This window comes from Amphiura filiformis, chromosome 5, assembly GCF_039555335.1.
Source record: "Amphiura filiformis chromosome 5, Afil_fr2py, whole genome shotgun sequence".
Taxonomy (NCBI): Eukaryota; Metazoa; Echinodermata; class Ophiuroidea; order Amphilepidida; family Amphiuridae; genus Amphiura; species Amphiura filiformis.
The window spans coordinates 37,656,923-37,671,135 of NC_092632.1; the positions used below are offsets into that span (position 1 = coordinate 37,656,923).

General features: G+C 36.7%; 1 protein-coding gene across 1 annotated transcript in view; it reads left to right on the top strand.

Moving 5' to 3' along the window:
• LOC140152171 (uncharacterized) overlaps positions 1 to 12,475 on the top strand; it is a 257,889-nt gene extending 245,414 nt beyond the window's left edge. The window contains exons 11-13 of the mRNA XM_072174471.1: positions 7,624 to 7,716; positions 8,863 to 8,906; positions 11,931 to 12,475. Of these exons, the coding sequence (XP_072030572.1) occupies positions 7,624 to 7,716; positions 8,863 to 8,906; positions 11,931 to 12,204 (411 nt within the window). The 3' untranslated portion in view covers positions 12,205 to 12,475. The remainder of the gene's footprint in view (positions 1 to 7,623; positions 7,717 to 8,862; positions 8,907 to 11,930) is intronic.
• The last annotated feature ends 1,738 nt before the right edge of the window (positions 12,476 to 14,213 follow it).

The following is a 14,213-nucleotide window of genomic DNA, read 5'->3' on the forward strand; positions in this document are numbered from 1 at the left end:
CAACAAACTCATGAATGCAAGGTACGAATTAGCCTTGTGAATAGGGTAGAGAAATTGGAAATAAATCATGTCTTGTTTTTCATCTGTCATGGTATCATGTTCGGTGAAAAATATTCAATATTGTATCAAACATCCTCGCGGGCATTGTTAATTAAAACATTTTTATTGAAACAAAGATATTGTTAGTGTGCCATGCATATTATTCTAAAATAATACCAATATGCTTATTTTTAAAGTTCCCCATTCTGAAATGATTGCAGCAAACGCATAATATAAAACACCTATCGTGTGAAGTCAAGAGTAATTAACTCTTAATGAACTTGAAACTAACACTTTCTTATATAACCCAAATATTTTATAGGGAACAAATACCTCTGTAGGAAATTTTAACGTGTTACGCCTTAAAGACAGTTTGACACACATACCGAAGCACCCGAAATGATGTGAATGCATGTGTGATACGACACTCAAGAGAAGTTTGGATTCGGATAGTAGACTTATTCCTTACATCAAATACCAATTGCTTGGTAATTACGCTCTTATTCAGCTTATTCAGAATCAGCTGGTTCGCCGGAGGAACCAAAAACCGAGGTATGCAGTTATTCTTTTAAATACTATGGTGACATTTCATGGAAAGAGACATTTTTTTCTGTATATCACAAACTCAGACTCAAATTTACGACTTGTTTGCCAATTTTCCTTACACATCAAGGAATGTTGACAGTAAATCAACGGACTATAGCGAACCAATATACGAGGAAACATTTCAGGTTGTTTTAGTTTTAAAATCGGTAAACACCACTTAATATCATGAATATAAAACGTGACTAGAGTTTTATGGTCCTCATTTGGACTTGTTGTTTGCGTGATTACATCATTAACATGTGTATCGAGAGTATTTGCTTGGAAGAAAGTACTCAAGTACCTCACTTTAGCCTATGTAGTCCATTTCTGGCCTGTCTACCTTTCTTGGGTTTTAAGTTGAACAATCTATGCAAATGTATTCAACACGTAAGCCTACGTAGTTTTACAAACGATTCCCCTAATATACATCTAAAGGGTAGCAAACAAGAAAGATCTTTACAAAATATCTTGGGGAATACTGAACATGCTGAATCAATAGAATGTCGGTAGCTTATGAACAAATGTTCATGCTGATTCCTATTTGCTTGCCGCGGACACGGAATTTCCACAATTTATAAAATATTTCACCTTCGTCACGACAGACCCATTTCTAAACCCAAACCACACTGTAGAGAAACGCTTTGTAAATTGCAGATTAAACTTTGCAAAGACCAGACTCACCCGACACCGGGAAAGCTTACTCTATAATCATGTTTGTATTATCAAAGAGGGTTTTTTACACAGTTCCAGTAAAACTGTAACATATACAACTGAACCAAGGTGAATAAAAGGGTAATCTTGTTAAGCAAGAAACCATTGCTAGTTTATGTACTGTGATCTGTTATTGTGAAACAAAAAATGCGGGACGAGGAAAAACTTGCTACATATCCACGATAATCTACTGTGTTATGAAAACTGTGCCAGACTATGATGAGGTATCGGTGTCATCACCTAGAACTACTTCCATTCAGCCCAAAGGGGATAAAAGAACAAATTTATTCACCACGCCAGCAAGTTTATCTGTGTAAATAAAATCTCATGCATTGGCACGAACTACATTTGTTTCTTCTTCAGTTATACTTTTCCGGCAGCGCGTGGCAGTTGCAATCTTTGAATGTTCAAAAAATCACATAATTCCAAAATGTTCTTTGCGAAAGTGCTACACCTGCTAAGGTGTTTCAGTTGTAACCGTGATTGATCATTTTGGCATATCCTGGTCCAGCATATGCAGACAAAAATGTCAACGTAGTTTTTACACGTTTGCATCTTCGTGTGTACAAATCGCAATACATCCGTTACGAAAACCAGGGGTTAAACCGACCCTACATTATACATGTTATACGTTCAATTTGGCTTCAACCGGGTGAAATGATTATCATTTTGTGAAACGTATCCCGGAAATACAAGGTGTCCCATGATATTGTTACATGTAGAAAATGCACCGCATTTTGGGATGGTATAAAAAAATATTATTTCAGATATCATACATCCTTCTTGTAATTGTCTGCTAAGTTTCAACTCCATATCTTAAGCAACTTTAACGTATGAGTGCAAGATATTAGGGGTGTCAAGATTGGCTATCAAGATATCGAACAACGAAAGTTGAAGACAAGCACACGTTTGTTTTCATATTTAACGCTTCTTGATTCTTGGTAGTAACGAGATTAGAGAAGAACATATTTTTGAGGAAGGCCGCGTTTCTTCACATAGTATCTCCTGGCATCAACATGACTTTTTGGTTTTGTTAAGTTGAAATTGCTGCTGCTGTGTTTTATACTGTGCGAATATTGCACATTTCTGACTGAACTCTTGAAATAAAACCGAACATGTTTATTTTCTGTTCATCGATATAAAATACTGCATCTGCCATGTTATGGCTAGGCCTGACTCAAATGCTCCACCAAATACCTCGTGTTGCATTATCTCGCGTAAACGGCTTGCTCTGGAATACGGGTTAAGTACGCAAGTTGTGAACTTGATATTCACAGGTGTACTAGTAGAGGGTATATGAAAATGTCTTGAAAGGGACATTTATTTTTATTAACATTAACTTAAGATTATTTTCAAAAATTTACATATAACATTTTTTGGGACACCAGGTATATGACATAAAATTGGTTTATCTAGTTTAATTTTTTTCTATTTCTTATTGCACCGTTTTGTAAAACTTTGTAGCCATAGGCCTACCTGATTTTAAAAGTCGTTCCTGATATCAAAATACTGCTGGAAGAGAGTTTTATTGTGGATAATTAAACTTGGTCTCATATAATATCAAAACATTGTTTCTCATGAATCACCATGACTACATATCCATATATTTGCGTCATTGTGCGGCAAGTTTAACAGACAACTACAATGTCACGTACCAATGAAAATAATAACCTTCGAAAAGCTGGAGTATTTTTTTTCTATCGATGTGCTGACAATACGACATGTTGATATCAACTTACGACGACGTCACGTGACCTAGTAATAGGGCACATTCGATGTTCATATCATAAAGAAAATATTGTTTTGCGTGTGCAGAACTTGTCTATTAGAATTCTTTATTATTATCTTTCTAGTCAAGGGTTTTGCTGAATGTAAAATGAATTGCCTGGTTTGACCCGATTTTTTGACACGTAATTTCATTATCTCTGCTGCTAACTGTATCCTAGACTTCATCTGTGTCTGCACCATCCAGAAGCGTACGACAAAACTACCAATTAAAGACTAGTCTTTAAGAAGGAACCGATTGGCCCACGTCAGTTCAAGCGGTATAAAAACGGAACATGAATAATATTGCATAATGATACCTATCTAGGACAATAGCTAAACTGGGTTAATCTCATTATCTTCCATGTGCTGGACCAGGAAATCAGCAAGGTCTGTACATGATTCAATACATGCGCCCTATCCTTTACTGTGGGAGCTAACCGTCTGGTTGGTTTGATTTCAAATTGATACGGTCAACATTCGCAGCTTCATACAAATCCAAAAGGAGAGCCAAATCTAGTAATTTATGGGGATCATATTTTTTGTCCGTTGCAAATCTGATAGAAATTGCCCAGTAGGTTGGTTTTGCCAATTCGAAGTTGATTACTGTTCTATCTCTACTACTTGACCAGCTTGTAATCGGCGGGAATTGTTAGGCCACTATACCGAAAATTAGACCGACGTTATGAGTGATATAGTTGACATGTCTGATCATGGGAGCTGCATCTATATTTTGCGAAGACGAAGTATAGGATTTCAATAATTCGTGATGCTTCTAGCGAGATGTCACAAGACAATTCTGAAAATAAAATATATTGATATTAATCCGCGATGTTATAAGGTGACACATAATGGACAATTCGAGGTATCCAAGGTCAAAGTTTATACAGGCGTCACAATTTTGAAACCCTCATAAGGATTCAGAAAATATTTTCCCATTAGATAACCACGTGCTGCTGGAGTGTACAGTCAAGGTCAAAGGTTTTTTTTTCTCCATTTGGCGTTATTTTGAGACTGCGCGTCTTTGGTCGTTTCTGCAAATCTCGCATTGTCAAAAAAATTATATTCATGCAATCCATAAACGTGAACTATTTACTGAATCATGAAAGAAATAGAAAAAAGGACTATACAACATACAACCATTCTTTGTGAAATCGCTTAACCTCATCCATTTCTAAATCCGGGATTTTCCATAATGTGATATTTGGCGTTGACTGAAGCAGACAAATGATGCACCAATGCAATTCGGACAAGCTGCAAGATAGCAATGGTCTTGAAGATGATTTTAAATTTAGGCCATACAGGCGGATAATCAGTCTATGTATTACATTCCAGTGCCCTTTTCAAACGAGCGCGCGCCCTGGTATAAAAAAAAGAGGTGAAAAAACGGAGAAAGAGAAATGCCTGTGTGCATGTGATTTTGACGGAGTTAATCTCATATTTGAAGCTATTTGACCTTTTTAAAAAAGCAAATTCAGTCTCGCTTCGCGTGAATTTGTTCCATTTAAGCTTCAATATGTTATAATTACACGTTTCATGATCCTTCCTAAGCTCACCAAGAAATTCGCGCCCCCTGTTGCTGAAGTTCTGTATACGCGCCTTTATTCATTTATCTAACTAATACTGATGTGTTTTTTTAACGCGGCGAGTTAGCACAATTTGAAACCGCTTTAATGAACAAGTAATTAAAATAATTTAAAAAGCACATATTGCACGGAATTAAAGTACGGTATAATATATATAACATCGTGCTTGTATTTGTTGTTAGTTTTACAAAATTAAAGCTGTCCTCTGCAAAAGGTTAGACATCCTTTTTTCCTGACCGGAAGGTGACCCAAATCTTCAGAAGTTACGCTACACCACATAATATGTGATGGATCTCTCCTATGGCATCATCCCGCGCGACCGACCTGCAAGGCATCATCTAGGATTGTTGTTATCCAGCCAATCCATAGTTCGGATGCTCCAGTCTATTTACCACTTAATATTCAACGGATGTACTTTGAAAGAGGACACCTTTCTCTATTACAATAATGAATTAACCGACGGAACAACTTCTAGAAATTACATTGAAGGGTGGCTGAAATAAAAGAACCAAGGACAATATTTTTGAGGTTAACTTATTTTGACGCTAGCAGGCACTTTGGTTTGTAAGTTATGCAGTTGGTTTATAACTTGGCGAGTATTTGCTAGCTGACTGGCTGGTAGCCGTAGGCATACATTGACCACATTCCCCATACAAAGCTCAATGACCACATCTGACAGGAATGAAGAGTGGACGTAGTATTGAACCTGCTCTAGTTATCCATATAAGTTGGAACGTCAGAGATACGATACGATGATATCTTGGCTTACTCGCTGCTGCATACCCACAACTTGAACTTCCTGTGCGAGCGCGTATCAACTCGAAAATCATAGCGAACCTTTGCACGACGTACATTGCCGAGCAGACGGGTTCACTCACTTCTGTATGGATGAAGAATAGCAAAAAATGCAGGCAGCTTGGATTTTATGCTTCATCTTTTGCGTCACTAGATTAAAACAGAACAATAAAAAACCCACAAAATCAAGTTAACATGTTTATTATATCGACCTTTTCTTATTAAGCTGTGATTAAGGTTGACATTTTAGCAGTGAGCTCAACACAGACCGGAAATCAGCGATTTGCCATGTCATGATCAGGCACCTTTGATTTGTTTTTCCCAGAAAGTCGGATAGTTCGAGAAAGGAATTACTTTTTGCAATGATAATATCGAAACACCGCTGACACTAACTGTTGTCCATAACATGAATGAAATGCATATCGCAATATAATGATATCCAGCTAGTATTTCATGTGATAAAACTTGACACGAACTTGACCTTCTACTCCTCATGATTCGCATCCACACATTCGATTGAATTTGTTTCCTCGTGCGATAAACAATATGATTAAATCTATAGTTGTAGTTTTTTAAGCAACTTATTTCTAAAACATGTAAAAATGCTTATTACTCCCATTGCAATTTGAATTGTGCATTTACTACTACACCACGTAGTAAATTGAAGCGCCCCCAAAAGAGCTGAGTACTGATTGTAATAACAATGGGTCATCTGAACAAAAAAAAGGTCACAAATAATAAGGGAGTGCCGTCTCCAGTCTTGATTTCTCTATGGTCTTTTAATACCTGTGCTCTAGCCACAAAATTCCAACAGGCAATACTGTACTCTGAAGGGAATCCTAAGACCGTACGAAACTTGACACGGTGTAAATAATGAGATGAAGCCCGAGAATGGTAAGATAAATCGACAGGGATTTACTCCGGAGCCATTGCGATCGTGTTTTCCTTTAAATTTGTCACAACCATGCACGCATCAGTAGTCAGTTTTCAACATTCACAATATAGCTCAATGTGACCATTTATATACATTCATACCAGAAAGCAATAAATTATTGAGAATATGAATATACAGGGATGTAAGTTTTCTGTATTTTTACAGAATTCAGGTGTTTTTGTAGTCCAGATTTACGAAATTTCTTTTATTTTCAGCCCATTTTGGGTTTTTTAGCCCGAATTTACGCGCTTTTTTCCCAATTTTCCGTATTTTTTCTGCAGGGTTACTTACATCCCTGAATATAAAAGTCAACAAATTAGTTACCGATTATGAAACAAGTTAATCGTGGTGTTGCTTCCAGAGTTCGGTCAGTTCTTATATGATCCGTAGGCAATTTTGGTCACTTGTGACAGCTTCAAAATATGTATTGGAATAATACACCAATAAATGAAACAAAAAGAAAAAGGACATATGAAAATATACCGTTTCTCTCCGCCTCTGGTGTGTAATTAAGTGTTCATTGACCGTGTTTGTCTCGTTCATTTTCGTCCAAAATCATATAGGTTATAAGTTTATAATGTTCTATACTGGAATCATAGCTTTTATTTAAAAAAAAAGAACCCCATGAATGTCATTGGCTGCCATTTAAAATGATACGGTATATAACACCGAAATGGACAGCCGGATTCCAGTTTCCAGATTCTATGTACTATTTAAGAAAACGATTCTCGGTCTGTCGATGTCATCGACAGTCCGACCTTATTATAACATAGACCCTAGCAAAAAATGTTAGGGTCTGAGGTTCTAACAATTAATATAACAATAATTAAAGGAGGGAAAAACCAAAGTCGTCGCAGTTTTACATGTATCTACATTCAATATACAGAGTTCAAATTGATTGATTTTTTCTCCGAGTATTCTTCGACGTGTTTTGTAGCCTGCCAAGTCCCTCCTGGGTACCCGTATTAGCCCAGATTGTAGCTGATTACTGCCTATAATTCATCAGTCATCCTAAAACGGTTTGATGTGTTGCTAATTTTCCACCATAGCCTTTAGGTAAACAATAACATAACATAGGAACTAGTGATGTGGATGAGCCAAAAAAGGTAGCGTATACGACTGTGAATGCAGGAGAGTGCGATTAATTTGTAGGACGATTACTGATGATTACTTTTCTCTCCTCTCTTTTGTCTTTTATTGTTGCTACAGAATGTGATGGCTTTACAGAACAGTACAGAGCAGATATCAATGCAAGATTCCTTCCGGGTAAACTCTCCCGATGAAGAGTTAGACAGACTTAAGGTATGTTTATGCGTGTTGGGGTCCCGGGTGTGGGTATCCGTGCCCGTATCCGTGTCTGTAAGTCTATGTACCTTGCAATGTCAAACTTATTTGACTTCAAAACCTTCATATAAGTACATTTCTAATATAGGGTTCAGTATTAATTTATGCTGAAAATATAAAACATGTAAAAAGAAAGACCAATTATTATATAACTGTAGAGATTGTGGCATGGGTCTGAATTTTCCCCACCCCTCGTTCCCTCACATATTAATAGAAGAGATTGCGAGTAGTCGAGCGCTTGCGCGAGGCGTGGATAGTATATTCTTATTCAATGGGTGCGTCTTGTAAAGAAATCACGTAATTTGATTGGTTTTCTGGTGTATAATATCTCACAATAGTTGATAGTGATATTAGTCAGGGCGAGTGCCGACACGCAACGGCGGCACGCTTGTTGCTCCTCAATGATCGCGCGATAATGCGTTCGCGTAATACACGTGCGAGAACTAAGAACGCGATTCGGCGGCTTAGATGTTCGTGATGGTTTCGTTCATTTAAAACAACGGGGATGTCCTCACAAAAGTAACTTTATTTTTTTCTGAAAAAGGCAGTTTTCTCGCAAAATTACATTAAAACTGAATAAGAATGAGAATAAAAGATCGGCATCCACTACTCAAAATATTGGCCAGCCCATCCATTATGACACGATATTGGATAGGCAAAAGACAAAATCCTATCTTTTTTTCTCTAACTAAAAGCAACAGAGCCTGAAAGTAGTGCTACTTCTGACACTGTGTTTGCCCATTCGATTTACAAGGCTGATAACGCCATCTGTTATATAAGGCATGTTAGGTGGTATTTCGTTACACGATCCAGAAACCAAAGATATTTCAACCATTTCACGTACCTGCAAGTTTGTTTATGAACTTCCAACTAGAATTTCACCGCAACGAAGTGTTAAGTTTACTTGAACCGCAGCGTGGTGGTAAGTTTACTTGAAGTTGGATTCAATGATGACCTCCCAAGTACGACCAATGGACCTAATTAAGTAATTTAAGATAGTAGTACAGTAATGACAAAAACGTGACATATATACGAGGTGATATAATATTGCAGTGAGATGATAAATATTGAATTCAAGTCATAACTTTTTTTTCTTGTGTACAGGATTTACAACGAGAACGTGATCGTATCAACGAGCGATACAACAGGTAATAATATTAAAAACAGAACTAGAAAAAAAGAGAAGTGTCATCTATTTTAGTAGCTTACAACTGCAGAGATACCCCATGGCCCGTTTCGGGAAATTTCCTACATGTCAGCGTTATTCTGCCAAAAGTACCGGAAACCATACAAAATCCCCTTCAGGATTTTCGCAGACTTTTCAAGATATTTCGCCAACATCAAGTGGGAATTCTAAGCTTTAATATAGTAATCGTGGTAATACCTTTTCGGAATGTATTTTAGAAGAGATTATGTTTTGCGTAAGTTGGTTCGAATGACCTTGAAACCTACAGCTAATAATTATAAATGCAATATTGTGCGCGTGTTGGATGTTCCTGCGTGTTTGAAAATGTTTGTGTTTCTTCAGTTGCGTTTGTATGTCCCACAGAAAAGATGAATGATAAATTCGGAGTCTATTTAAAAGCCTTTCAAGAACTCTTGAAAGCAATAATAATTGTTTTCCGTCTTCGTTGGGCATATGTTCTAGTATATCTTAGTATCTTCAGCACATTATTTTAGGCATATTATTTGCCCGAGCCGTGGCTACGATAGGTTCTCTTTGCGGCGGTAATACTGTATATGCCAATACATTGCAATGTAACGATCTCACATCCTAGCAGGCATTAAATGACCCATACAATCGCCAACCCAAACTACACCAACATTTCCCTACGGCAATAAATACTTATTAAGAAAAATACGAGTTGGACGTCGTACTTAATTAGTTCAAAAAGTGTGAAATCACGACTCCAAAAACGTATTACCTGCACCGCGGCGTGGTCTCTCTTTCGCTAATAGAAATCACACAAGTATATCAGAATCAAATCAGGCAGCATATTCATCTGACCATAGTGCATTATTGTGTATCACGTTTCCAACTGATTTGTTAGATTGACATCTAAATCGAATGGCATCATTTCTATTTCAAGTTCGTTTGTTTATTAAACTGCAGATTATAATTTATTTACAAAGTTGTAAACATTTGATTGATGTAATCACATTTTTTATTAAATTCCATACTTTGATTCATTGGTAAACATATGTACATTAAAGCCATAGTGTAACATTTGCTGAGGAGGACGCCCTCAGGTTTGGGACAAAATTCTGATGTTTACATGATTGTAATGTACATTAATGAACTAAGATACTCTACCAAAATCATGCATTTACGAGTGCTGTCCGATATTTTTAATAAAAAGATGTGTCCCGTAGTTTAATTCACACGATCCAAATATTATTGGTCCAACACATGCGATAACCGTACGTACTTGGCTACGGGATGGTCATAACACATCAAAATGACCGACTGAGTCCCGATCGAAGGAGCCGCACGCATTGGAGAAATCACTGCGATTTTCTTTTTTTTTTTTTCTCATAACATTTTGTGGAAAATACAAATCTATTTTCAATAGAAATGTTACAATATGGCTTTAAGTTCTGAGCCTCCAATCCAGCGTTCAATGAGTATTGAGTGCGTGATATTGGTGGTTTAATTTAGTCTCCCACTGTATACCAGAAGTAATTCGATTTCTCTTTACGGTGTTCAGTTGCAAATCTTGATGTTGAAGTGCCTGTGTTGGGTTCGTCGTTTTTTAATTTGTTCACCTTTTCTTATTCTTATTTTTAGAAAGCGTTTGTATTTGTAACTGTCTGTGCTATTTGAAGTTTGCCTGCAAACGACTCCTTAACTAGATGTGTTGAAGGATTTAATTTCAAATTTGACAGAAAGTACAGTTGATAATATTTAGTTTTTGTATTAATTTTGATAATTATAAAGTCGCTTTTTCAAGTCTCGATTACTCATTTTTTAAATTCGAAGAGACGTCACTTTTGTACTTAAATGTGCTGTTTGTCGGATAAGTATAATTCTATCATTGTATAATATTGTTCTTTAATGTTGTCTTAAACCATACATTAACTGTACAAATGTCTTGAACTTCTTTGCATCACTTCTGGGTTCATGTTGAAGAAATTGAAATATTTAAGGCATAATGTACCTTAAATTACTGAACTGCACTAGCTGGCAGTGGAGAACGACACCTTTTGCCCATGGTAATAGTACAATGCGTAAACACGGACATGACGGATGTGGGGTCCGTTTTGCTCATTCAATCGTCCCACAATGATAAGTTAACAACAGACAGGAAATCTGATCATGCTGATTGGGCGATTACGCGTACGTCAAAGCTTCGTTCGACGCTCAATGAAGGGTCACAATTCAAAGCCTTGCACATATGTCGCTCACGCGCGTGGATTGGAAAATATTTTTGTAATCGTGTTGAAAATATGTATCCATTGAAAAGCTGTAACAAAAGAAAATAAATTACGTCGATGCACCCACACACAATTAAGACGGATTACTTAACAAAGAGGCCCATCTGAGAGTTACAATTATGTAATTCAAAGATTTTAACTAACCCTTTACTATTATTATTTCAGCATTTTGAGTATAGAATAACAAATTTAACATTTGAAGGAAGTCGTACATTAGGGCTTTAATTATGATACTTTTGAAAGCTGTGAAGTGATGAAAAATGACAAGAACTGAAAGGTTAATAACGTCCACACGTTACTGACATTTTAAACAATAAATTATTTGGATTAGCGTTCAATTTAACTATCTAAACATGCTAAAAGATGATATATAATGACATTTTTGCTGCAACTATCAAAATAATAGTTATGTTTCATCTGAAAAGACAATAAGTTTACTAACCGAGTGCCGTTTCGTTTTTCGTGTATAATTTTAATGTCTTGAATATTATGCTCATCTTTCAAACGTTGTGAACTTCCTTGCTTTACGAAACGCGTTTAGTTCATTAAAGCTCGCAACGAACACGTTGTGACCCTGGACCAGTGTTGCCCAACGTCGGTCATCACACGAACTTGTGTGTCTTGTGCGATACGTGTGCCTAGCTCTGAGAGAAGAAGTTCGTCCGCCACCACTTTATAACTCTATACCAATTTCACAAGTCCAAGTTTGTTTTTATTATTATTCTGTATGCATCCAGGTATCGCGGAACAGTATCGCTCCTGCAACAGCAACTTGAGGAGGCAAGGCGTGCCACGAGATCATCAAGACGCCTCGGTAATGCGTCCAATGACGCCACAGATCACCGACGAAGCAACAACAACGATGGCACCTCTCCACCGACGAAGATTAATCAGAGGAAACGACGAGTAGCATTTGAGGAGACAACAGGTGTTAGCGCAGGCACACCTGCTCGTAAGAGTGCCTTGAATAGCAGCTACTTGTCTCGCTCTCCACACCAAGATATCACTTAAATCATATGCCTGGCTTGGTTTGCGGTTACTACTATGATCAACATGTAAAAGATATGGATCAGGACGAGCAGAAAAGGAGCCAGCGGTGGACATTTGCTCTGCAATATCATTGTAAACCTTGCAGCATGTGGCTATATACTTTTAAACTTTCATATCTATTCCGTAGTTCCCAAACGAATAAAGTAAAATTCATCCCTCGTCAGCCGGAATCAGTATTTGGGAGTCATTCAAGATTACGTGGGAGCTAGAGACTTGTTTTTCTGAGTGTTGCGCTAATTCAAGTATTGCAAAGAAAACTGCACATTAATGTTTATAAAAACACATCTCCTGTTGTTGACAACAATGGACAGTTTAACATTAAGGTTTAATTCTGTGGAATACGCTGGACCCTGGGCCGGACAACCTTAATTACAAATTCAAAATGGACATTACTTGAGTTTTGAAAAATCGCCGAAATATATTGGTTTCTGTCTTGCTGACCAGCTGAAGATATTCACGTACCACTCAAAGCATAAGGTTTCACTCTATATCGATCTTTTATTTCATCTAATTTGGCGATAAATCAAAAATGTTGTGTACATCACGCGTGAACACTCACAGCCTTTGACTGTTCGGTAGTACACTACTGGTGTGATTACATCACCCTTTAGCTGTGCAAGCTGTATAAGGAATGAAATACTACGTCCTTCCCATTTATCATAAATGGCATCTTTTTTTGTTGCTCAATGTCATAGAATGTGCCTTAATCTCCCAGTGCCTTGATTTCTACAGGGTCAAAGTTTGTATTCATTTGTTCAGTATTCGGTATTAAGATTTTTTGTGCTAAAAGTGAAAATTGTTGCCCACGTGCTAATTTAATCGATCAATAATTTCTTGAATTAGTAAAACCTATTGAGTTACATTACATAAGCATTTATATTAATAATGCAACAAGTGCGCGCGATGCAGTGAATGAAGTTGCAGTACTACGAGACAAAGTACGATAGTGCCATTCCGTGACAAGCAATAACCGATAATAACCGAAGGGCCCATCAGCGTTGGACATACCTTCTGTAAACACAGCTCGTATAGATTGCCCATTCGATTAAATGAGAAACAGTTTTTGATTTTGTCCGGTGACCGAACCATTGCTTGCAGGTATACTATATTCATTAATCACACACGGTGCTGCTACATTCTATATATAGAATAAATTCGGAACATTGTTTATTACGATTGCCTATGACATGGTGTATTAACAACTTGTTTATAACAAAATCTCTTTGATTTGAATTCTAGTGTAAACATTGGAAATTAACGTACCTGACGATTATGTGACCTTGAAAGATGCGAGCGAACAGAACATTAACAGAACATTAATGTATACCAAATGATTTAGCTTTTTATACAAAGTGTGAGCGTGACTTGTTCAGATACATTCATGTACATGGAATTTTGTTAATGAAATGTTTGTACGGTTTTTTTAAAATATGCTTGTTGAAAATAAGCAATTTTTGATACAGTAATACATATATGTAAATAATTAGACTATTTTTCTTGAAATGTACAGACACGGTTTTATATTTTATTTGTATATGATTGTTGGAAGAAATAGAATTGAATACAACGATTTAATGCAATTGATGTGTCCTATTCATTTTGTTACTTTGTACGAGTATTCATCAAAGTGTTCTTCCGTTTATTAAATTGTATTTTCGATGATACGTGTATAGAAATATCAACCAGGAACAAATATATTGAATCGTGCCTTCTGTACTTGACACACAAATCTATAGGCCTATATATGGACTATGTTTGTATTTAATCTTAATCCTAATCTAAATCAATGCAACTCACATGCCAAATAACGTAACCCAGAGAGTGCGCTAAATTTGGTGGATTTTAAATGTTTTTTGCTTTCTTTCTTTTTCCACTCACTCGATAATTTAGTGTCTGACGACTGGCCATTTTAACCTTCTTTTGGTCATTTTTTAAAATTGATTTTGCGTCTGAAGGCAACCAATTTTCAA